The sequence below is a fragment of the Amblyomma mixtum genome, chromosome 1, assembly GCF_055824585.1.
Source record: "Amblyomma mixtum isolate Tamu chromosome 1, ASM5582458v1, whole genome shotgun sequence".
Classification (NCBI taxonomy): domain Eukaryota; kingdom Metazoa; phylum Arthropoda; class Arachnida; order Ixodida; family Ixodidae; genus Amblyomma; species Amblyomma mixtum.
Window position 1 is genome coordinate 35341296 of NC_143012.1, and position 26339 is coordinate 35367634.

The 26339-nt window shown below is 48.6% G+C and overlaps 1 protein-coding gene across 7 annotated transcripts in view; it reads right to left on the reverse strand.

Annotated features, from left to right (window-relative positions):
• LOC149365989 (uncharacterized) overlaps window positions 1-26339 on the reverse strand; it is a 64086-nt gene that overhangs the window by 9661 nt on the left and 28086 nt on the right. For 2 of the 7 annotated variants that reach the window (XM_089547461.1, XM_089547463.1), the window contains exons 5-15: window positions 26053-26313; window positions 20884-21138; window positions 19090-19350; window positions 17995-18255; window positions 16108-16359; window positions 11890-12159; window positions 8563-8823; window positions 7466-7732; window positions 5688-5927; window positions 3330-3590; window positions 2377-2637 (exon numbers count right to left, since the gene is read on the reverse strand). In XM_089547461.1, the coding sequence (XP_089403587.1) occupies window positions 2377-2637; window positions 3330-3590; window positions 5688-5927; window positions 7466-7732; window positions 8563-8823; window positions 11890-12159; window positions 16108-16359; window positions 17995-18255; window positions 19090-19350; window positions 20884-21138; window positions 26053-26313 (2850 nt within the window). Of the gene's footprint in view, window positions 1-2376; window positions 2638-3329; window positions 3591-5687; window positions 5928-7465; window positions 7733-8562; window positions 8824-11889; window positions 12163-16107; window positions 16360-17994; window positions 18256-19089; window positions 19351-20883; window positions 21139-26052; window positions 26314-26339 lie in introns of all 7 variants that reach the window. The other 5 variants (XM_089547459.1, XM_089547462.1, XM_089547460.1 and 2 more) reach the window with 5 other exon arrangements.

The window sequence follows — 26339 nt, forward strand, 5'->3', positions numbered from 1 at the left end:
TCATGATGCCCTTCGTTTACACGGTGAGCGGACTTACGTCGAACGGGTGGTCTAATTAATTGGTCAGCAGTTATACAGGAGAAAAACAAACCATTCTGTGGCAATTAAGCTGCCGCGAATTGTGTACGACGACACCAGTTGTATGTACTGCAGCGCAGTCGTCACGGGCCACCGGCGCGGTGGCACGATGGTAAGGTTCTCGACGTGTGACGCAACTCACCAACATAGAAAAGTCTTAACTGAAGGCCCCAGAGGCAACATGACTGTGAGGGGGCTGTTCTTCGGCCGCCACCACGCTAACACTAACAGTTAATTGTCGCTGTACGAAACATATTTCTAAGAGGCAGTGTTTGCAGACTACTGGCATGGAATTAGCCAGCGGCAATTATGATGCGCCCGGAGAACCACGGCATATTTTTGCTGGAATATGCCGTGTGATGCCGCTAACATGTAACTGTTTTTTTTTCCCTCGGGACAGAGACAAACACTTTTCACCTGCTATGAAGGGCGACGGTTCCTGGAAGGGCGTGGTTCCTGAGACAATCGGATACAGTGTGCAGCTTGCGTCACACTTAGAGGGAACACAGCAACGCGTGGCCACAGCGCTTCGCTAAGCACTACCGTCGACAGCAGGCGAGAATAGGCGACAAAGGCGCAGGCGCAGTAAGCACGGCTGGCTGCTCTTTCCTTGTGGAAATAGCAGCCTTTTGGGAGACTTCTGGGAGAGATGAAATGTGGAGTACCCGTAAACAATCGTCGGTAGGGGGTCACCATAATCATCACCATCATCATCATCAACCTGACTACGCCCACTGCAGGGCAGAGGCCTCTCCCATGCCTCTCCAATTAAACCTGTCCTTCTCCAATTAACCTTGTCCTCGGTAGGGGTAGCAAGTTGAATTGCGAGAATGGAAAACCATAGCCAAAGGCGGCAGAATAAAGTGGAGGGAGAGGGAGCAAGATGAGATAAGGAACAGCTTTGTTGACATAAGGTTTACATGGCCAGCGAAAGACAGCTTATTGGAGGCCACTTAAAGGGGTCTTTGTCCTCCGGTGGACATAGTCGAGCTGATGATGATAGAATGGTCTGGGGCTCATTGACAGTGCTAGCGGGACAGTCCTAGGACTGAACTTTCAAAGGAGAGCGCAGGCGTTGACACAACTGACAGTCATTTGCCCCGCCAAGATGGCTCAGTGGTTACGGCGCTCGGCTGCTGACCCGAAAGACGTGGGTTCGATCCCGGCCACGGCGGCCGAATTTCGACGAAGGCGAAATTCTAGAGGCCCGTGTACTGTGCGGTGTCAGTGCATGTTAAAGAACCCCAGGTGGTCCAAATTTCCGGAGCCCTTCACTACGGCGTCCCTCATAGCCTGAGTCGCTTTGGGACGTTAAACCCCAATAAACTAAACAAAACCAGTCATTTGCACATTAGAGCCCACACACACTGCATCTTCATATTGACAGAGGACGGCACCACGCAGGGCTCTGTAGACGTTGTTAGTTGCAGTGGTTAGCAGGCGCACGTTCACGACCCTCGGTCTTACAACGTGGGAAGGCTGACTGATCCGTTATTGACTCAGATGAACATTGTCTTCACTTCATTGGTTGCATCTTTAACGCACTTCTGCAGGGTTATTTTATTATGCAGTGGTACCCTTCCGGACAGCAGCTCACGAAGTCCTCTCAGCACGGGGCTCGTACATACGGACAGCAGTTCTATAGGTCTTGTCGTAAAGCTTGCAGCGGGTCTGGTTGTTGAAGCACATCTTGCCATCCTGGTAGCGTATTAGGCGCCCTAATCGAAAGTCGTGTGGAGAAACTAATCGACAAATCCCAGCGTATAGGCATAATCTGGGAGTTCCACAAAACACATCATCTACTTTAGTAACAACAGCCGATGTGCTGTTGTACCTGAAGTACAAGCCTCTTTCGGCTTATTTTAGTGCTGTCACATTTAAATAATTAATAGTTAGGTCGGTCAGATGGACATTCAGTAAAGTCATTAACTGCGTTCATCCCATCTTGGATATCACACAAATGCTTTCTGCAGATTCACAGTATTCATAGAATTGGAGCAAACTCGGCCAAGGTTAACAATAAAATCTGCGGGAGTTGCAAGTCCCTGGTTAGTTTCATCGAGCCTGGACTTATGGCCGAATGTAAAAGCCTCACGTAAGGCTCCCTCCACAAGGACTCAGCACGTGACAAACAAAAATTCTAGTGTACAAAAACAACCACAAGAAGACCTGGGATGCTCGCAGTGAACTGGTTGGACCTGTACGACAAGCACCGCGATGACCTGGCAATGTACTGCTGATCAGCCCAAAAAAGGAAAGAAGCGCGTTATGCCCCAAAACGTCATCTTCATTTCTCACCATCAGTCCTTGGAGAAACTTGCAGATGTGCGGGAATAACGGGGTCGACCTTCTGGGCCATGGCAACGCTGTGGTTACTAGTGGCGTGGATGCACTGATGGGTGGACACCTTGCAACGGTAGCCCTCTGGGCAACAGCTGAGGTGGTCGCTGCAGCACTGGGCATGAGAATAAGGGCAGCAGCCATACCTGCCCGATGTAAGCAGGCAGCACGTCTGGGTGTTTTGGCAGTAGCTTCCATCAGGGCAGGGAAGAAGTTCAGCTGCGAGAGAACATTTATCCCATTAATACCAGCAGAGCCACAGTATAACATCGCGCTGTATGGAAGCTCTTGGAACATATTGGGGTGACTAGACTACCAGTTCATAACCGTCCTGCTCTATATGAAAGTAACTTAGTATCCAGCGCTGGCTCTTAGAGCGGTTTCCATTTTGAGAAGCAGCAGGGCACATAGAATTGTATGGACTCCCTCGTTAGCTATTCTACGAAACAGCCAGTGCATCAGTAATAAGCTAAGCAGAGAAAACAGAAGAATGAGAGGAGGCCTGCACCTTCTGTCATAGCTTTTTATGTTCACCGTATTGGTTGGCGTCACGCCGCCAAGATATCGCCTATAACGGTTAATCTACTTACATCTGATTGCATAGTTTACTGCACGCATCCGCACTAGCTCCTCGCTTATTTTAAAGCACAAGTAAAAATACCACTTCCATGTGCTAGAAGGTAAAGTTATGCCAAAGCGACTGGAAACCGACCATGGCGCCACGTCGAATACATTTCATGCAGATCGTCGTTGGGAATATCGGTCACATCTCAAGGTTAGTTTAGCGTCATTCATAGCTTGAGATGCTTTTGGACGTTAAGCTCCAAAAAAGCGAAACCAATCGGTATTAGTTTACAGGCAACAAATGTTCGCCAGTTGTCTTGTTGTAATTGAGAGAAACCATCGCTCACAATTAGAGTCGGTCTCGACCTTTGGTGGTGCTGCGACAACGGGTTCGACCTTCTGGGCCATGGCGACACTGTGGTTGCTCGTAGCGTGGAGGCACTGATGGGTGGACACCTTGCAACGGTAGCCCTCCGGGCAGCAGCTGAGGTGGTCGCTGCAGCATTCTGCGTGCGAGTAGGGGCAGCAGCCGTACCTGCCCGACGTCAGCAGGCAGCAGGTCTGGCCGTTCTGGCAGGAGCTTCCGTCAGGGCAGGGAAGAAGCTCCGCTGCGGGAGAACATGTATTGCATGAAGACGAGCAGAGCGAAAGTATAACATCGCTGTATGGGCAGCTTCTGGAACAGTCGGGTGTGGCTAGACAATCAAAGATAATCATGCTGCTTTATATGTGTGCTGCTCTTCGTAGAACACACATAGTCGCAGGACGAAAATGCGGAAAGAGGTAAAACGAAGTGCAGGAGGTTGCTATTCACGGTACTTGAGATTGCCGCAATGAAATATGTCTATGGTCACTGTGGTTGTATGGCGAACTACTTTTTGCGTGCGGACTTATCCTGCGCGAACAGGCGCCCTAGCTTTGGCAGCGTTGCCTGCTATGTATGAAACGGAGTATAGACGAACGATGCCTATAGAATTGTCTGAAGTGGCGCTGCTCGGCTTGCTGCGCGCGTCATACGACCGCTTGATGACGTCACCTATATTTTTTTTTGCCATCGCTGGTATTGTCTGTATCATCTGCGAGTACACACACGCAGCCGGATTTTCTCGTAATGGGACCACTAACGCTTTGGCATTAAAAATCACCCTGCGTATACGGGACACGTATGACACCTATGTCACGCATATATAATAATCGCGTATATACCAGACGCGTTTAACACATATATATGTGTTCAGATCCAGACGTTAGTAAGCGTACACTTTTTTGTGCAACAGAGGAAATATTCAGTACATGTAGCGTAAGGGCGGTGCAGTTCTGTCAGAGGCATACAACGAACTGTCTCACTATAGCACATAGCGACCATCTTCCCTCGGGCTTTCCCTCTCTCACTTGAGACGGAGGAAGATCCCACATTAGCAGTGTATGCCACAACAATGGTTCACCACCCTACCCCCAGGGCAGTCAACAGTCGGAGTGCCACCCGTGCCGCCTTCCTGGGCGGTGTGTTCCATGCAACCATAACCTGCAGCCTAGAATTCGTCAGCCTCTTCAAAGCGCATTGGCACCTAACTTTAGGTGCATGTTTTATTGTCTGTAATGATTCACAAGACTTTACTGTGGTACTCACCTATGTGGTAACAACTATACGTTTCGATGTATGTTCATTCGGCTCGTACGCCACCTCTAGACACCTCAGGGAAAGCACCTATAACCACTAGATAGATGACCCGAAGAGATATCTGGTTGTGCGCAAACCATGGAGGAGGGAAATAGTTTAGGGGAGGCCATTACGTCACATTTTTTAAGCCGCACGTGAGGGCTCCACAGTCCCGCTCGCTAGTTGGAGCGGGCTTGCAGGCAATGAAGCAAACGATGCCGCTGAGTCCAACGTTATACATAGGCTGCACCATATAGCCGTTGCGAAACACGTAACATCCGGCACTGTTCATGTCATGCAACTCGGACACCGAGCGTAGCGAGGGCCCCTGCTGGGCTTTCCTTCCTCCATGATGCAGACGTACAGCTGCAACGGAAAAAGAATGACACAAGTGAATCATGACCGGAGCGAAAAAATGGCGACACGCGGCGCTATTGTGGCCGAGTACACCGATAGCGAGAGTGCCAGGAACATTCCATTTCCTAAAGGGGGGGTGGCCGGCAGAAAGCAGCCCACCTAGATACTCGCCCATCAGAAATGCAACATCTTAAACGAATGCCTGTAGATGTCTTATCAGCCAAACCATGTGCTAAGGTGGCTAAGCACATAATCTCGTTTTATTTTTTATTTTTTGCGTTGGCGTGGCGAGCAACGTTATTTTATCACCGTTTTCCTTTAAAAATGCGCTGGGGATGCACTGTCAAAAGTAATGTGTGGCAGTGCCTGCTTTCGGATGGGCTGCTTTCTGTCGGCCACCCCCACTTTGGAAAGTGGAATATGCCAGGCACTCTCGCTATCTGTGCATACGGCTACAATAGCGCCGCGTCTCGCAATTTTTCCGCTCTGGTCATGAGTCACTTGTGCTAATCTTTTTCCGTTGCAGCTGTACATGTAGAGGTCCGCAAACACAACCGTGAAACAGTGCCACAAAACTCTATGTAAAGGCATCAACAGCTTCTAATGTTATCGCAGTGCCGATACATACTGCAATTAGGTGTCCCTGTGAGTATAATGCGCTCCGCAACCACAGTGCTACGATACGTACTGGCCGCTCCGATAAACGCGACGTCCTTGAAGGCTGCCACCTTCCGGGTTGCCGGCACAAAACGGTCCCCTTTCTCGCACGTCTGTGTGGCCACGCGGCATAAGTAGCCGGCCGGGCAGCACGTCTCGTGGTCCTCGCAGCACACGGCGTTGTGTAGCGGGCAGCAGCCGTAGTGGCCGCCGCTCAGCGGACAGCAGGTCTGGCCACTCAGGCACTTGTGTCCGTCTGGGCACCTAATGGCTGCAGGACGGCGGCGGCGAGCTCCTCAGTCGTAGCGGTCGCAAAACTTCGGTTTGAAATTCGCACATCTTTCATGGCTAACCATCGGCGGCTAGCCTACGGAGGCGCCACCTGGGATTTCTCGTGTGAGTTAATACCAGCACCTCGAAGTTCTTCATTCCACGTTTTTTGAACGACTTCGAGTGGGAGGTAGTTTATATAGATGCCCCAGGAGACGCGACGAACTGTGAACTTATAAATTTTGTCTCATCAGCGGTCCAGACCTTGAAGCATGTAGTTCACTGCAAGTTTTGCGACTGGTGTGATAAAAAAAGAACTCCGGGAGACGAAATCACGAGGTGTCAGAACAAGCGGAGAATAGAAATACTGCACAGGCAGGAGCTGAAGAATACTGGGTCTGCTCAAAGAACATCTGTGTGGGATTAACACCACTTTGTGCACCCGTTGCCTGCGTTTGTAATGATGTTAGGTTTAGGTTTATTGGGGTTTAACGTCCCAAAGCGACTGAGGCTATGAGAGACGCCGTATTGAAGGGCTCCGGAAATTTCGACCACCTAGGGTTCTTTAACGTGCACTGACATCGCACAGCACACGGGCCTGAGGTTGCTGACGTAACCATAGCCCCACTGCCAGGTGGAACTTTCGTTTCATTGAGAGAAATTCGATGGCTGGCCTGTAGGCAACTGGCTGTTGAAATATTGTGAAGCCAGAACTGGCGATCGACCTATTGCAGCCGTATCCACAAATAGTTAAAAGTGGTAACTGACCAGTAAGTTATCCGTCATATGTTTGTAACATTAACTTGATTCATTATTGTAATAAATACGGAAAATACAAGGAATTGGCAGTTCTTAGCTGCTGTCTACGAGAGCTACGAGAAATGTTTCCTAAAAGCTGCATTTTTCGGTCCGGCAGTGGATACATGTGAAGGATATTATTATTTTCTCATGCGTTACCAAAATCAGATCCGGCAATAGACTTAATAGCAAGACTGGGCCCAAAACCGGTATCAGAGCGATACAATGCTCCATTCTAAGCATCAAACAGCAAATAATATTTCGTACCCTACCTCGACAACTGTTGGAACTGCATATATACATTCGATACCCCAGAGAGTTCTGGTCATGCAGCTGATGCACTTATCGAGGACGTCTCGCAGAGTCTGCCTGGCGAAAGACGGCACAACGGAGAACGGTTTGGACGTGGTTATTATCGATGGTTAGCACATGACGTCACGGGCACACAAGCAGAGCATAATCGTAGTGGTTATATCAATACTCAGACAGACCTCCATCTCTTGGCAGCCAGAATTCAGACGTTGCAGCATGGTCTTCAAGCCTCGTTTTTACGGAGTAAAATATGCGAGCTTTTCCGATGCATTCCGACCCCGCATCAGCGCACGTCAACTGACTCAGGTGCATTTACTGCACGGGTCAAGTAGTCTTCGAGGACAGGACAGCACAGACGCAGAACAACACGGACGCTCGTAGTTCGTGCGGTTAGTGTGCAACGCCCACATACACGGCAGCTGCTCTTACTTGACGTAAGGCCGGTCTCATGGACCTGCTCCGCTGAATTGCGTGGTGTGTGCAGAGAAGAATGCATGGGCACCGTTTCTCCGGTGACGTCCTTGACGCATTTCTCCAGGGTTATGATGCAGCGGTACCCTTCGGGACAGCAGCTAATGTAGTCTTCGCAGCATGTGGCTCGCTCGTACGGGCAGCAGTTGTAGGTCTCGTTGTACAGCTCGCAGCACGTCTGGTTGTTGAAGCACATCTTGCCGTCCGGACAGTGTATTAACCGTCCTAATCGAAAACTGCAGTCAGGAAAGTTTTTCTTCCGATCCTACCCACGTATGACTGGTAAATCTCTCAATCCTCCTCCGCACAAAGTGAACGAGGGCAGCTTCGACCTCTACATAGCGCCGCAAAGTGCAAGATGAATCAGCAAAGAAAGTCATTGATGGTAGGCTGGCAACTTTGAGCATATCAGTTGTCATGGGACACACAAGCATGACCTTAGTCAAAACCAAACGGGTTTGCTTCCTGATCATGCTGTGTAGATCATTATGCGCTGGCATCGTTCGAAATCTGTTGAAGTTTAGAGAAACTATTTCTCACCCCACCAAAGCTGTTGCTTTCACAGAAGATAAAAGAGCTACACTACAAGGCTCAGGAGCAAACTCTGTAGTTTCTTTACCTCGGACAAATGGCTGTCCATAGCATGTTGGGGGCTGTCGTGAATAGCCATAATCCTCCTCACTCCTCCGCACTCTAAAGAAGGTTTCTTTCCCCAGCGGAGGAACAACCCTTATAAAAATGGTCTGTAGACAGTCTATAGACTTCTTACTGTCTCTATTGACTTCCTATAGATATTGCTTTTTGTCTATTCAGTCTATAGACTGTCTATAGACAAAAGTCTACTAAAAGTGTATGGCCATAAATCTATAGATTGTCTATAGACTGTCTGTAGCATTTGTGTTGCCTATAGACTGTTCTCTAGGATTTTTCTATAGACAGTCTATAGACTTTATAGACAGAAGTATATAGACACTCTATAGACTGTCTAAAACTTTTTCTGTAAGGGAATAGAGAAACACGGTGCGTGCAGGAGAATGAACTTTGTCACTGCTTACCATCAGCCTTAGGCAATGCTCGGCGAGGTGCGGGAACAATAGGGTCGACCTTCTGAGCCATGGCTACGCTGTGGTTGCTTGTAGCGTGGATGCACTGATGTGTGGAAACCCTGCATCGGTAGCCTTCCGGGCAGCAGCTTGAGTGGTCGCTGCAGCATTCGGCGTGCGAGTAGGGACAGCAGCCGTACCTGCCCGACGTAAGCAGGCAGCAGGTCTGGGTGTTCTGGCAGGAGCTTCCGTCAGGACAGGGAAGAAGACCAGCTGCGAGCGGATTTAATTTTTAGGTCACTGTAACTGATTGCAGTACTTGGCAAAGCAGCACTAACTCGGCGAAAGCGTTTCTTAGCGCTAAGAAAAGACTACAGTGGGCGGACCGCTTGCAACTGCGGCACGTTGTCATTAATTCGCCGTAGGACAGCCGCCTGGCACGTTTGCTCGCTGAGTGGTTGCTTTTCGCAGTCACTTAAAGCCGCACAGTCTTTCTAGTTTCTTTACTAAGGAATTCAATTAGTCTCACTGGTATTTTGTCGAGACCTGCTGCTGTATAGTGGCAATTTTTTTGCCATTTCTTCGCCATTTTTTTCCGATCTAATTGGTCTATTTCAATGTTAAAAAATAACAGGTACAGTGATGTCCACCATTAAAGGGAACATGCGATCGCGTGGCCTCCACGCTTCACGAAGCCCTGCTGCCTGGATGTGGTGAGGACGGGCGGCATCAGGCGCATGCGCGGAAGGTCCAGCCACCATTCTTACTGCGCATGCGCCTAGTGCCGTCAATTTCCGCAAGATCTCGGCGGGAGCGCCTCCGCGAAGCGCGGAGGCCACGCGATCGCATGTTCCCTTTAACAGTGGACCGTACTGTACACCTAATGACATTGTGTTGGCGATGCGATAGCATTAGAACCACTTGATCCATTTACTGGCAGTGACGTCACTTCCGGTCTGGCGACGTAACTGCCTCCAGCCAATGAGAATTAACCATTCTTATGACAACACTTCCCTCCGGCCAATGGGAATTATCCGGACTGTGAAGCCACTTCCCTCCAGCCAATCAGCGTATTTTACGAGCGACACATTTTTTTCCCCCAATGAGGCTCCTCTGGGTAGCTGCCTGCATCAAGTCGCATACTTCTGGCGTCGTCCTGTTGGTGTGACGTAGGCTGGTGTAAGTGACGGCACATAAGGATGCTTGGTGTACCGGACGTGTCAAAACAATTCGTTGTCGAAACTAGCTTTGCATTGATTCTCTAACGTTTAAAATGTGTAGCTATGCTAGAAATGTGCCTAAAAAACGTGAGAGATCACTGCGGCGGTGACCCGCATTGGGAGAATTCGAAAGCATTGACGCCTCCCCGGCACTCGTCGCCTCTCTTTGCCTCTCTTAATCATTTTCGTTTTGTTTCTGAATTAGCGTAATTATCTCATTCTTTAGTAAAGATCGATTTATTTATTCTGATTATACCTTCTTTTATCTCAATCATTTTGGTTTTTCAAATTTGGTTCCGTGGCTGCTTTCCCGTCCACTTACTGTATCCCCGTCCAGCCTATTCAACCGTCCAATGGTTTTTGCTCATAATTAGTTATTCTACGTCAATCAAACTTTACTGTACGATTAATTATCAGTCATCAAATACATTTCATTTCATTTCAAACTTTATTTTCACTCCTTTGCCTAATTTCCCACTACTTCGCCGTCCATGGCTGCTGTCCCGTACACTCATAATATCGACGTCCGCGCTATTTCGACGGTTTCTTGACATTTTTGGTTCTAATTAATTAACTAATCATCCTACTGACATCAAATTTTTTACGCATCATCCTCACATCGTCCTCTATTGATTACAACCATTCTTTGATTCCACCTTTTCTGGGAACGACACAACTACTAGGGGCCACGTTATGGTGACACGACCTGGCCGACATAGCCTAGTAATGCTCTTGCATTAATAACGAGTATCACTAATATACTGTGCTTTAATATGAAACTATTAACTGCAGTCAGGAGCTCTATTCCGCTGCGTAGGAAGACAGGGCGCGTTCCGGCTCTGTAGCTTTGGCTGCATTTCCCCAAATATTGATGTTATGGGGGATAGAGGTAGCTGTGACAAACACAGGGCAGAAAGACATTATGAATACTAGAGTAGAAGAGGGAGAAAAAAAAAACACCCAAGGCCACCACTAGAGCACTATCGACTACAGTATGTAATATGTGGCTTTGAGGTATAGGTATAGGACATGTTGCTTAAGTGAGTGTGTGAAATATGCTAACAAGCAGTTTATGCAAGTTGTTATTCTCAAGACAAACCTTCCGTATACTGAAGACGGTTTTCCTAAGTCCTTTTATATACACCTTACACATATGTAGACTGCAGCGTGTACTAGGGGTTTGAGCATCTTCCTCGTTTGCGGGAAGTGCGGAGTTCGATCCCCAGTGTCGCCGGGTACCCACGGTCATTCAGTGGGCACAGACCTTAACCCTGATCTGGTGCTCGATTTCTCTGAGGTGAAATGGTTGGAAGATGGGTCCTTGTGTAAAGAAAATGCCTTAATTGTGCCATGGCGCTCTTTTTGATAAATATGCCGTTGCACAATTAAAACTCATCATCATCATCACTACACATCGAAGAAATTGCGAGCACACTTTGGCAACTACAGTGTTGAGAGGCGAAAGCCGAGGACAATGTACTGTGACGACCTCCGGTGGATGTGACGTCAAACCGTTCCCGTGGCTATATCAATACCCAAATTATACATATTTCGTGGATCTTAAGTGTTAATTACGCTTAGTTACACATTTTGCCATCTAATCTGACACACATTCGACGTTTTTCCGACCGTTCTGCGATAATTTTCACTATGCCGTGACCACTTCCGGTGGATGTGACGTCACACCGTTCCCATGGCTATATCGATACCCAAATGATACATCTTTAGTAGATCTTAAATGTTCATTACGCCTAATTACACATTTTGCCATCTAATCTGACAAAAATTCGACGTTTTTCCTACCACTCTGTGACAATTCTCACTATGCCGTGACGACTTCCGCTGGATATGACGTCACACCGTTCCCGTGGCTATATCGACGTCCGCGCTGCTATTACGACGCAATTTCGACATTTTTACCTATAATTAACTAATTAATATACACTCATCAAACTTGCCTTCGAGGTTCATTTTTTCCTGCTCTATCTGAAGCAACCATTGGTTTCCTTCTATCGTATTTAGTCCCCGAGTTAAACGCGTGTGACCCGTTTTGTTAACGGACAACAGTAGGAGCCATTAAAGGCTTTCGCCTTAAAAAGCAGGCACGCATAGTCCTCACCATTCACGCTCAGGGTCGGCTTTTTCGCGACGGGGCTGATTGGGTCGAGTTTCCGGACCATGGCTACCGTGTGGTTGCTCGTAGCGTGGACACACTGATGTGTGGATATCTTGCACTGGTAACCCTCTGGGCAGCAGCTGAGGTGGTCGCTGCAGCACTCGGCGTGTGGGTAGGGGCAGCAACCATATTGGCCGCTGACAAGGAGGCAACACGTCTGGCCGTCGTAGCAGTAGTTTCCGTCTGGGCATCGGATGTTGCCCGCCGACAGTTCTGCTGAAGGATGTACAAAAAAATTGTGAGGACGCTTTGGCAACGGAAGCGTTGAGAGGCGAAAGCCTAGGACACTATTCCGTGACGACTTCCGGTGAATGTGACGTCACGCCGTTCCCGTGGCTATGTCGATACGCAAATTATACATCTTTAGGGGATCTTAAGTGTTAATTACGCTTAATTACACATTTTCCCAAATAATTTGACACAAATCCGACGTTTTTCCAATCACTCTGTGACAATTTTCACTGTGCCTTGTCGACTTCCGGTGAATGTGACGTCACACCGCTCCCGTGGCTATGTCGATACGCAAATTGTGCATCTCTCGGGGATCTTAAGTGTTAATTACGCTTAATTACTCATTTTCTCAAATAATTTGACACAAATCCGACGTTTTTCCGACCACTCTGTGACAATTTTCACTATGCCTTGACTTCTGGTGGATGTGACGTCACATCGTTCCCGTGGCTATATCGACGTCCGCGCTATTTCGACGCAATTTCGACATTTTTGCCTATAATTAATTATCTGATTAATCCAGAGTCATCAAACTTGGCTTCTAGGTTCATTTTTTCCGCCTATATCTGAAGCAACCATTGGTTTTCTTCTATATTTTTCAGTTCCCGAGTTAAACGCGTGTGAGACGCTTTGTTAACGGACGACAGAATGAGCCATTAGAGGCTCTCGCCTTAAAACGGAGCGCATTAAACCCCAGCTGGAAAACGGAACAAGATATGGCATATGAGCAATGAGTAGTTTGGGGCTCAGAAAAAGGCTTAAAAATAATGAGTCCATGCCTGCACCGCTGATGAACAAGCTTCGCATACTAAACAGTGAGAACTTTACAGAAAAAAAAAATGCCAATGTCGAGGTTATGCCTCATAATCACTAACCTCGCCCAAAGACAAGCCTCGTCCTCGTCCTCGAAAACGTCTCGTCCTAGAAAACGGCTGTGCTTCACGCTTCCTGCTGCGTTTGCCGGTGACAATATACAAGTGTTGACTGAGCTTTAATACAGGCCAAAAAAGCAGTTGAATGTATCCTGCCTGCCAGTGAACGCAAAGAATAACCCTGAAATGACAGCTCGAGCCTAAACCTTAGTAGTTTTTATGCGAAGCATATTAACGTAGGTTTCGGGCCTTCGCGCGACGCCCGGCGGTGGCCACCATTGACCTTGAAGTGAGATCACATGATGTGACGTCACGTGATGACGTCACACCGGCTGCAGATGGGGCCTCATATCGCGCCGTCGGACATCGCCCGGCGGAGGCCTCCACGCTTCGGTTCGCGCCGTCGCGCGCGACGCGGCGGCGGCGCCACCATCGCTGCATCACGTGATATGTGACGTCACACCAGGGATGAAGCGGCGCGCGCCCGCCGTCGCGTCAGTCTCTGTGCCCCAGTGATGCCAACCCTAGGGATTTATCCCTAGATCTAGGGGTTTTTTCTTTGCTTTGGGGATCTAGCGTCTTTTTTGTGAAATCTAGGGATTTTGAGAGGCCGTAGAATTGCTACTGTAAGCGGCTTAATGACAGGTGTATCTGATTATTTTGCGCTTGGAACAGAAAAAACTATGAAAAATGCTAATTACTACTACTTTATTTTTAATGTTCTGGTGAGCCGAGAGAGGGCGAAAGCAGTTGTGCAACGCGAAATTATCGACTGCTGCACAGGAAGGAAAAACGAAACCATGTGACTTTCAAACTGTTTAACGTGCGTGCCATCTCTGGTGCTTCGAGTGACTGCTCCTCCACAAAAGACGAAGTTGAATTTTAACTTGTAGTACCTGGATCAACGCGCTACGTTTACGCTCACCACTTACCTTTACCAAAAATTGCCACAATTGTTCGCATTCACCACGTATGCTAGACCACTTCATTTAAACGTGCTGTTCAACCAAAAAGCATATTCCAAGTTGTAAGGAATCACTTTCTGATTTTGTAATTACCAATCCTACGTCTGTATCATTGCTGTATAACTATAACAAGATTACATTTTTGGTTATGTCAGTTTCTCGTGATGTTAATCCTTAGTTACTCCAAAACTATTTGACGGTCTTTGATTCCGACTGTGATTAATAATTAACTGTGAGGTGAGATAAGCCATTTCACCGCTTCTGAATGTTCTCTATGAGACGAGAAGGGGTCTTTCATGAGTTCAAACATTTTCGTCTTTCTGTCTGCCTCTTAAAACAATCCTTAAAACAACCCTTAATGGTGTCTGAATAAAATACTTTCATGTGTTGACGGGGCTTAGCGGAAAATGCCAGCTCTGTCAACTTGGGATCAACTGCATTTATTTTTCAAAGAGCTGCATAGGTTCTTTGCGCGTAATGATAACCCGGCTGAAGGAGCAGCTCAAAATCCGGTGCGGTGAAACGGGAGTCGTCTGCTGAAGTTCATTTTAGATAGAGGGGGAGTGGGCAAAGCGTCGTTGCTCACTATCGTTCTCTCCAGTGACCACGCGTCTCTGTAAAAGCTGGCGCCACCTGTGGGCCCTCTATGTAAGGTAAAACTACAAAAAAAAAGAAAAACAGCTGCAATTGCGGCTAACACGCTTTTATTTATCTCTGATAAAATGTATAACCTATGGACGAAACTGTGAACTGCGCTGAGACTTTGTTAAAGCTGGAATGGTCGTGTTAACAATTAAACACTTAAAGGCTAGGGATTTTTCTTCAATCTAGGGATTTTTCGGGATTCAATCTAGGGAGAAAACGTTCACATTAGTTGGCATCACTGCTGTGCCCGCAACCGCGCCAGCGTCTTTGCGCCGGGCGTGTATGCGGTCAAGATGCCTCCAAACGCTAAGGACGTTAATAATAGGAATGCAAAACGAATCAGTGGGGAAACAGTTTAGACTTGGTGTTGTGTAGAAATGCTCAAAGACAATACGGAATAAGTGACGTGCAAACCAAGAATCATGCATTTACGGACCATAAGAGTGTGTTTGTCGGGCTGCAAAGAATAAAGTACGACAATTAACCTAAAACCACGTCTCCGTTACTTAGCCCCATCCACACTGAGGAAGCTGGTTAATATGCTTCGCATCCACTGGGTTTAACCTTGATAAGCCTCCAATTTTCTTTCTACTCATTAGCCATTCAGCTCCAATAAAATATCCGACGCCGAGTGGGCGTGAGCAGGAAAGATCGACGGACGCGACCTTAACATCAGCTTTTCCAGTGGCCCTCGAAATGGCTTCTTTCACTTCCAGCCCTGTAAGAGGCTTCGGAATGATCGCAAGTACGTATCATACCCAATCTAACCATGCGGTCTGATATTGACTACCCTCCCATCAACTCAATTCGTCGTCGTCAGGCGCAGCGTAGTGTCGGCGCATAGCGGTAGCGGAACCCGTCACAGTTGGCACACTACAACAGTAGTTCTTTAAGCCGCTGGGTGTAAGCAGGCCACTGAGAGACAGAAGGGAGAAGGAAAATTGGTGAGATTAACCAGAAGTGGTCACCAGTTTGTTACTCTCCACTGGGAGAAAGAGGTAATGGGCTCTCAAATTGGAAAAAAAATGAAGAGTGCCCTGTAAGAAGTAAATACTTTACGCAGACTTGGCTATGTGCGAACAAAAGAAACCAACTTTAACTGGATTTCGATTCTTCTAAAAATTGGTAGTGGTTTAGCTCTGGTTAAACCTGGAGGATTGCGAAGGCAACGAGGAGAGAGAGAGAGGCGATGGAGAGCGCGCGGCAGCGGCGGCGGCCCCGGAACGCTAGCTATGCGCCGCTACTGCGCATGCGCAACTGGTGAGCGCAGCGGCGGCACCTCTGAGTCACCCGCGCAGCGACGGCGGCGGCGCGCCAGCTGTGCACCGTGTGACGTCACTGCTCCTCGCGCATGCGCAGTATGGCCTTGCCTCAGCTCCGCGCAATGGCTCGGCGACTCGCGTAGTGTTGCTTTCGCAACAAAAACAAAGCAGGGAGCAGCTGCTTACTGTTCTGATCGGTCTCAGTGTGACGGTGGATAGCGGTGACCTTCCGGGTCATGGCCACAGTGTGGTTACTGGTACTGTGTATGCACTGCCTGGTGGACACCTTGCAAAGGTACCCTTCGGGACAGCAGCTCTGGTAGTCGCTGCAGCATTCGGCGTGCGGGTAGGGACAGCAGCCGTACTGGCCGGACGCGAGGAGGCAGCAAGTCTGGTTGTCTCCGCAGTAGCTACCGCCGGGGCAGGGGGTGTTCCCTGCTGACGAGTGTAGACCATAAGCGTGAAAATTAGCCAAAGGGGGTATAAACGTATGAGTCGAATTCATGTGAAAGTGAGCAACTTGTTTCAGAATGTTTTGAAGGTTCGTGTTCGGCTAAGGTTCGCCGCGGGTTCCGGACGACGTTCTCCTGAGTTTGCCGACAATGGGAGCGACGACACTTTGGCAGATTTTTTAGTTAATTAATTATAGGAAAAAATATTGACATTGCGTCGAAATAGCGCAGACGTCGATATAGCCACGTGAACGGTGTGACGTCACATCCACCAGAAGTCGTCACGGCATAGTGAAAATTGTCACAGAATGGTCGAAAAAAACGTCGAATTTTTTGTCAGATTAGATGGAAAATGTATAATTAAGCGTAATTAACACTTAAGATCCCCGAACGATTGTATAATTTGGGTATCGATAGAGCCACAGGAACGGTGCGACGTCATACCCACCGGAAGTCGTCACGGCATGGTGTCCTTGGCTGTCGCCTCTCAACACTTTGGTTGCCAAAGTGGCCTCGCAATTTTTACAGTCTGCTCACTCTGTATGCGTCACTACGCGTGACTCGTCTATTTCGGTCGCTGCATGCGTCAGAGGTGGTGCGCGCGTCATAATAGCGGCCACTTGTTTCCACTTCCACGGGGGCTGTCTCTGCCTCTCCTCCCCTCCTATCCGCCTCGCTCTAGACATTCGGTTACAAATTCACTTTGTCAGTGCCTGTTAAAGAACCCCGAGTGATCGCAGCTAATCCGGAACACCTCCACAACGGCGACCCTTCTTTCACTCCCTCCTTCTTTTCTTCTCTCACGGCGCGGTTGAGGTATCCATCGAAACATGATACAGTTAATGCCGCTTTCCGTTTGCTCGTAACCTATCTGAGTTAGAAAGCACTACTTCGCGAGGTTTAACCGGCTCACCGAGTTTGTGTGAAGCCTGACCTTGAGTATGACCTTGGCCCATGCAGAAATAAAATAAAAATATTGTCCCGACTGGGCGCCGAACCCACGGCGCATAGAACAGATAATCTTCGGTGGCCACTGCGCGAGAGCACCATGCTATCGCCGCAGCCGAACACGCCTCGTGTTAAACTGCAGCACATGCTGTGCATTGCACATCGTCTTCTTCCACTGTTGTTGTTGTGACTGAGAGAAAGATGATGCAGGGGCCTGCCTACTGGCTCGTGCCGAGCCACCACCGCTGCCACATGCAGATAGAGGAGAGTTAAAAGATCAGAGGAAAGAGAAAAGGGAAAGAAAAGGCGCGTGTCGCAGCAACAACCGCGTCCGCCGAAGCGGACGCTGCTGAAAAAACAGATAAGCGGCCGAAGCCGCGATCACTCCACCACCTCCCTTGTCTTCCGCGACTTTTTCCGGGCTCCATTGGATATTATAGATAAAGTATCCTCTCATGTGGGCGACCACGAGCGCACTGTAAGATACACGGGACCATGTAAACAGCGCGTGCTTCCAAGATATGGATAGTCTCTATTCTTGGTCAGCTCAGAGTGGACTGGGACTGTTCCAGACGAAAAACCGGGTCCGTCAAAATCCCTGGTGTTACCCCGAAAGTGTAATTCAGCACTAAAGCAGCTTCCCAGTTAATAGAAAATAATCATCGTCCCTTACCACTAATCTTGGTTGCTGGAGTCCTCGGGGCTTGAACAACAGGTTCGACCTTCTTTGCCATGGCCACTGTATGGTTGCTGGTGGCGTGGACGCACTGGTGGGTGGACACCTTGCACTGGTATCCCTCGGGGCAGCAGCTGGCATGGTCGCTGCAGCACTCGGCGTGTGCGTACGGGCAGCAGCCGTACCCACCCGAACTCAGGAGGCAGCAGGTCTGGCCGTCGTTGCAGAACGAGCCATCGGGACAGGGAACTTGTTCGGCTGTAATATGCAGTAAATGGTGCGACGCCATTACGCTCCCGAACATCAAGGTCATTTGGTTAAGCCAATTTTCATTTTCAAAGCGACTAAGCCTATGAGGGACGCCGTGGTGGAGGGCTCCGGATAATTTCGACCACCTGGTATTCTTTGACGTACACTGACATCGTACAGCACAAAAAGGGAGAAAGAGCTCCCGAACTGGAGGGCTCTAGAATAATTTCTGAGCTCACGTAAATAATATGAATAACGTATATCATCTGACCTGCGCGGTCATGAGCGCAGTGTACGTTACACGGGACCATGCATACAGCGCATGCTTGTAAGGGAGTGAAAATATCTTATTAAAACATTTTATGAAGTTGTAGCGGCGGTTGCAGTTCTCAATACGGAACTCCATTGGCGAAAGCTTCTGCCCGGCCTCTTTCGATGAGTTCTTTCTTTACTCGTTTCGTCCGAGCTGGTCAGAGCTTCCTCTCATCCCTCCGGCGTTGGCTGGTTATTAATACGAGTAGCCTGATTTTATTGGCAGGCCATACCATATGGTATTGGCACACCTTCTTCCGCCAGAATTTGCATTGCGACTCAAATGACTCCGGATCTATTGAGTGTAGTATTCGCGGGTTGTTGAAAGTTGTTGGTCTGTAGCTTGCGGAGGTTTAGTTCTTCCTCCCCTTTGTCAAGACCTGGGCAGTCATTATTTTTTCCCAGCTGAGACTGGATCTAGACTGTTGCTGACGGAAAATTGGGTACGTCAGTTTCCAGTCTTCTCCCTAGTATGTATATCGGCATTAAAGCAGCTTCCCCGTTAATGCTGGAATACGCATGGTCCCTTACCAGTGAGCTTGTTGGCTGGAGTCCTCGGGGCTTGCACGATGGGTTCAACCTTCTTTGCCATGGCCACCGTGTGGTTGCTGGTGGCGTGGACGCACTGGTGGGTGGACACCTTGCACTTGTACCCCTCGGGGCAGCAGCTGGCGTGGTCGCTGCAGCACTCGGCGTGGGCGTACGGGCAGCAGCCGTACCAGCCGGAACTCAGGAGGCAGCAGGTCTGGCCGTCGGCGCAGAACGAGCCGCCGGGACAGGGAACGAATTCGGCTGTAATATGCAGTTGTGAGACGCTGTTAAGTTCCCGGAATTCTAGAAACACTGTGCCTAGAATGGTATGACAGGATGCCGCACAGCATGTACCGTAAGGTAGTGTTGTGCACTGTGGTACGGTATAGCTCGGCGCGATGATAACTGTAGTGCTTTCATTCAGGAATGAGTCATCAAGTAACAATGCTGTTGATATATGCTGCTTCCGAAACCCCACTTTTTAAGGTGAGAGCCTTTAACGCCTCATCGTTGTCGACAGAAGGTTGTCAGCAGAGGTGTCACGCTTTTTCTAGTCAGACCAGAAAAAAAAATCTATGTGCACGAGGGGATTCGATCCACCATCCTTGCGTTCCGCAACCGAGCGTGCTATTGGCTACGCTGCTCCCTGCAAACACATATGTAGTTCTCCTTGTCTAGGACGCTGGAGAGTGTTTGCAGGAAGGCGTCGAATCAGGCTGATGCCTCCCAAGCGCTCTCCAGTGTCTCCAGCGTTTAAGATTCACAAACAATTGTTTACTAAATTAACACCTTAACCACACATGAGTGAAACAAGCAGCAACACCGCACTAAAGGCTTTCGCCTCACCGCACTTTGGGTCGACAAAATGCCCCCCTGAATTTTTTTTTCCGGCAGCAGCTTGAAAACTCCGTCCGTATAGAAATAGTGCGAAAATTTCGCTCCTTGAAAATACCTGAAACTCCGTAAAAATTCCATTTAAGCTAAATTTTACTCCTCAAATTTTCTGAACAGACGTGGGGCCATGTTGACTATATTGTGAAAAAAAAAATGCCATAGCATTTGGAAGTTGGCCCACCCGAAAATGTCCTAAAGGAAGCCCAAAATATTAGAACTAGGCCAGCCCTAGAGGTGGATTAATGTGGATTAGAGATGATTCACGGGTGAATTAAGTGGATTAATCAGGAGTGTTTGATAGATTAGCGCGATTAGTGGAGATTAGCGGGTGGTGTAAGTTGAAGGAGCGGGTCCAGTTAGTATAATCCCATAGGATAGTCCAATGGAAGATACTAAAACATTCTAGCCCTCAGATTTTCAAATTCAGCAGTGGTGCTCACATGACGACCCTCTCGACAAATCAGAAAACTTCGTTACAGAAAAACCGGGCGGTTCCTGCTAGACAACCTAAATGCGTATTGCATAAATGCGTAAATGCATAAAAAGACGCGTATTGTATCTGTACCGCCGTGAGCTGTGTAGGGTCAGAGGCCTCGTCAGGCACCATTAGCCTTTAGCTTCTGTGCCTGCATCAGGCTCTGTGTTTCGTCTGATGCTGAAATAAAGAAATAAATGCTATCGCAATTAAAGGGTAATGTTCCCGAAAGAAACATCACTGTTTCCCTTCCCTGCTGGTAGACTTTATTTTTGCACAACTGAGATGGACCTGGAGGTGGCCCCTCCGTCAGTGCGGACGGAAAATTGAATTCCGCAAAAATTCAATGAGCTGTCAATAAAATGCGTGTCCTAATTAAAATGGTGTACCCGTAAAGACAGGAAGGCGCATAGCACTTCACTTACCGTTGGCTGCTGACGTCCTCGGGGCTTGCACGACGGGTTCGACCTTCTTTGCCATGGCCACTGTGTGGTTGGTGGTGGCGTGGACGCACTGGTGGGTGGACACCTTGCACTTGTACCCCTCGGGGCAGCAGCTGGCGTGGTCGCTGCAGCACTCGGCGTGCACGTACGGGCAGCAGCCGTACCCACCGGAACTGAGGAGGCAGCAGGTCTGGCCGTCGTTACAGTACGAGCCGTCGGGACAGGGAACGAATTCGACTGTAAGATGCAGTTGTGCGATGCTGTTAAGCTCGCGGACGTCTGGAAACACTGCTTGTGATACAGTAAGACACCAAACATTTCCCCATATCGTATGGTAGCGTCTTACAGCTTTTGGTATAGTACGGAATGGTAATAGGTACTCTCATTATTGAGGACTAGGTTATGAAGTAAAAGTACTGCTGTTCAGCTAATATCAATCTGTACCTCGGTGCCTGGACAACGTAAAGAGAGAGAGAGAAAATTTATTACCCTCGCCAGCGAAATGTGCATAGAAGCACTGGGCGGATGCAATGAAGTGGAGAAAAACCTCACAGGACCACCTGTAACACCAACTTCAGCACCGGCGAATGGAGCCAGTGTAGCCAATAGGTTTCCCCGCTCAGTTTCTATAACGAAGGCCTTCGTTGCTCCTTTGGCTCTCGTTTGACTCGAACACTTCGCTAGATCCGGTACGGAGGCATGCACTGTCGAATAATCGCGCCTACATCATTGCGTATTGGTTGCCGCCGCTCATAGTGAGTCTTGCCGCTAAACTCGCTTCTTATTCTTTGACGTCACACACGTGCTCACACACTGTGTGACGTCACACAGTGATGTTTGCGTGTACTTGGTTTCGATTGATGTTGGCGGCAGTTACAGTTGAGGCCAAAATAAAAACGTACAGTCTGTGTCGTCGATGGTAGCAGATGGGAGCATGAAATGGATTGTAGAAAGCCGTGGAGCATTATACGACGGCCAGGCCGGCCACATTTCGACGCCGGTTTACCGTGTGCACTCAGTGTACTTTAAAGCAGTAATCACTTGAGGCGATGCTCCTCACGACGCGACTTAAGGTATCGCCTACCGCTGCTGGTGGTTCACCAGCACGAAGAGAGGAGACCTGGCGATAGAGCGGCACGTTTTCGGTGCAGCATCGATTGACGCCGCTTCAATGTACAGGCTCTTCGCGTTATCACGGAAGTGTAACCACGCTAGTGCCGCATTTTTAAGACTGAAGAGCATAAAGATAGATAAAAATGATGATGAAAATCCCTGTCTCATAACGCATTGCACTTTTATGAGATACAGTTCTGTGGCGCTAGACTGTATTTTGTGGTGCTGAGACTAGTAAGAAGACATCGAGACATACGCCACAACATACTTTCTCGGTTCTGGCAGCCTTGAAGCCATAGGAAGCATAAGAGGGTTCTCACACAGCTTCCACCCTCGCCGTTCGATGACGTTCTACGTCACATCAGCGGTAACTCAGGACGTGCTACGTCTGCCGCTTACGATCGTGGGTGGCGCTGGTGAACACTCCCAAGGTTAGGTTATTTGTAAACATAAATACCCCCGAAAGCAGATTTGACAGCCCGTCGCCGTAGCTCAGCGGTAGAGCACCGGACGCGTAATTCGGAGGTCGTGGGTTCGGATCCCGCCGGCGGCATGCGGTTGTTTTTTCTTCTGCTGTTCTAGTCAATTAGCTTTAAGCGATAACATATTCAGTATTATTCTAAATCGAGCAACAGCACAAAATAAATAAATTAATTAAAAATCCCCTGCGTCCCTTGGTTTATGTGGCAGTTGGCTTCTCTCATATTTATAACGAGCCCCTCATCCCCTTCCCTTAACATACTTTCTTGTTGCACTGCACCTATCGGCTTCCACTCAACTGTTCCGACGCATGTCTCATGACAGCTCCTCAGCGCCTCCTCTACTGTACTCACGACGAAGCGAGCGTCGGCAACATGGACCTTATCGGCAGCTTCATCGCTCAAACCCGCGCTAAAAAAAGCAAACTTAGCTCGCAAAATAGCTAGGTTGGAAGTTATACTCCGTTTCATACATAGCTGTCAACGCAGCCAAGGCTACGGCGCCTGTTCGCGCTCCTCGTCCGCATCGTAATGTAGTGCGTCGAAAGTGAAAAGAGTAATGAACTCAATATTAAAGTTATTGTTGGTTAATATTGCAGTATAATGATAATGGTGTTTTATTTTGCAAAAAGATTGCTTTTTCTTTAATGTTCTTCAAAACAGAGTGCCTTAGTTTTCTGGGTTTTTTTTCGGCTCCTCCTGTATCAGGTTTTCGCAGCTAGGCCGGCCGGCGATGTCGTCTGCTTTCGTCTTTCGGTTTCCGAGTATGCGAAAATGGCACCGCTATCGCCTACTCGCTTGTTTTCTTCGCCCACTGCGGCTTTAAAAACATCTCCTGCTCGCATATTCTCCAAGCTGAAGCCTCCGAAAATTTCGAGAGACTGCAAGCAGGTGATTGTCAACGTTTACTGTAGCGTAAGGAAGCGCTTCCCGGAGAAGACTGCGCGTGAAGTTCTCGAAACTGTGGGCGAGGTGACCGGGGTGAGCCCTCGGAAAGTTGCGAGGTTCAAGAAAGAAGGTATCTCTACTGGAATAAGATCACCTTGTGTGCCGCATGCTGAAAAGTCGCTCATTGCCCGAGAAAAGCACTTCGCAATCACGTCCGTCGCCAATAGACTACACTGTCTTTTCCCTTCGAAGCAAGTAAAGAGCGCTGTGTTTTTCAAGGTAGGCATTAGAGTTTGACAGTTTCGACTTTCTACCTAATGATGATTTGAATAAAAATAAAAAAAGAAATTAAACCAGCCAAGCCGGGAGTCGAACCTTGGCATCTTGTAAAATGAACTCACAGGCGCGCGCTTCGTACCACTCAGCCACGACGCGAGGCGGACGGACAGCGCACTACTTTCGTACCTTTGGCAGCGTTGACAGCTATGTATGAAACGGAGTATAAGCACCTGCAAAGCCTTCGGCTATTGTCTAGTCTCGCGAGCAGCTTCGGGGCAATAGGCGAAATTTTCTGCAAACACAGAAACTGAACGACGCGATGAGCGACAGGTTTCGGCGCGTGCCAGCCTATCGCGCGCTGGCATCGCACGGAATATGTGGTCCTAATTAATCCGTAGCTCTCAACTGCGGCACTTCTTCCTTCCTTCTTTCACTGTCTTCATCTGTTCCCTCAGGCGAATTCGATGCGTACATTCCGTCCGATTCCGTCCATTCCGGTGCGTACAGCGCCCGTCCTGTGTGTCTCCCTTGTGTCCGTGTCTTTTTAGCGCTATGTGGCAAGTGAATTATTACGCCTTTCCTTTCGTGCAAAGTCAATTGTCAATTTTTATTTCCGTTTTTTTTTTTTTTACCCGCTGAAGGCATGTTTGTGTAGGTACGCAGTCACTCCGCGTTCGCGAAGCCGAGCAAAACCGAGGAGAGAAGGAGACGCATGGGAAAGCAGGATGCACCCCGCCCACCGCCCCGTTGCTGGTTAGGCGAAGGTTCCCAGCCCCACAAAGGCGTCTACTGCAGCACCGGTTATTGGGCAAAGGTCCTTTTAGAGGCGGCAGAGGGACACAGACGTAAGCGCTGCGCGTTAAGTGAGCTGCCCGACCTCGTAAACATGACGAGGCCGCAGCAGCATCGCTTTTAGCTCGTGTTGGCATCTTTAAATGCGTATTAATTATCGCACACAAACTATCGCTGATTTTGCGCACTTTTGAGTTATGTAATTGTCACTCTAATTTTTCCCCAGGTGAGACTACCGGCCCTGAACTTTAATTCAGGAGAGCTCTGCCAACGTGCATAAATACGGCGGTGTGTAAAACCTCTAGTGTTATCCCTAATAGAAAAAAAAAAAAGCTTGGAGAACACTGCAGTCTGCTGCATCGGAGAAATGCGAAAGTATTGGCGCTTGAACGCCAGCAACTTATTTTTGCAAGTCATCGTTGTCACGTGGCACTTACGACGTGACCCTTGGATGACGTCTGCAACTTTTTTTTTAAGGCATCGATGTCTAAGATTAGTACACATCTCCAACACACTCTACCGTTGTCCACACCACAACGCGTTCATTTCGCGCCCCTCTAACACGCTGGAACCAACAACTCTTCGTGGCGCAAGAAAAAATTCTTCTTGCACCAAAACTTTTTTCTTAAATTACACACTGAAAGTCTACCTGTCAACACGTGGCTCAATTGGAAAAACATTTTTGTGTCTTCTGTAAACTACCGCTTGTGAAATGTACCTGAAACAATTGAACGTTGTTTTATAGACTGCGAAAACGCGATTTTGTTTTGGATGTGTTTCAGAGGCCACTACAGAAAGATTTTCTCCTAAATTTCTACAGTGTGTGCTACCTTGTTGTTTCCCAAGCTGACTCTAAACCCTATGATATGATTCTTCTGATTGGACTTCATAGCCTTTGGAAAACGCGCATGCAAGACCGCAACGTTGAACCTGTTGTATCGCCCAGAATTCATTTTAGCCGAATGTTGCTGCAGGTAACGGACATTTACAAAGAATTTTACTTTTTACCGGATTGGCTTCCTCTCCAGAGAAGCTGTATATCCTTGCCGACCTTTTAGTTCTGTTATGTTTTCTATCATGTTTGTGCCACGTAGCGCCTACCTAGGTCTTCTGTAAGTAGTTTTTTCTTGTGTGTGTGTGTGTGTGTGTGTGTGTGTGTGTGTGTGTGTGTGTGTGTGTGTGTGTGTGTGTGTGTGTGTGTGTGTGTGTGTGTGTGTGTGTGTGTGTGTGTGCGCGCGCGCGTGCGTGCGTGCGTGCGTGCGTGCGTGCGAGTGTGTGTGAGTGTGTGTTTCTACACAGACACATATATATGTATATATATCCTTTCTGTGCATAACCGTGTAGAATAAACACCATGAAAGAAAAAAAAGACCCTTCGTGGCGTATGCGTTGCTTGCCTGCCTGCCTGGCACACAGAGCGCCGGGGTTCGAACCGCAGTGCTGGAGAATTTCTCTTTTCGAATGGTCATTTTTGTGCGGACACGCCCTGATGTCAGGTCCTGCACACGCCACTCATGAGACAAGAAATTCTTCGGCATTAAAGTACGCTTCAGCATTAAATCAGTTTCATAGTTAATATAGGAATACTAATCGCCCTTACCATTGAGCTTGGTTTCTGGAGCCCTCGGGGCTCGCACGATGGGGTCGACCTTCTTTGCCATGGCCACTGTGTGGTTGCTGGTGGCGTGGACGCACTGATGGGTGGACACCTTGCACTTGTACCCCTCGGGGCAGCAGCTGGCGTGGTCGCTGCAGCACTCGGCGTGGGCGTACGGGCAGCAGCCGTAACCACCCGAAGTCAGGAGGCAGCAGGTCTGGCCGTCGTTGCAGAACGAGCCGTCCGGACAGCGAACTAGCTCGGCTGTAAGATGCAGTGGTGCGACGCTA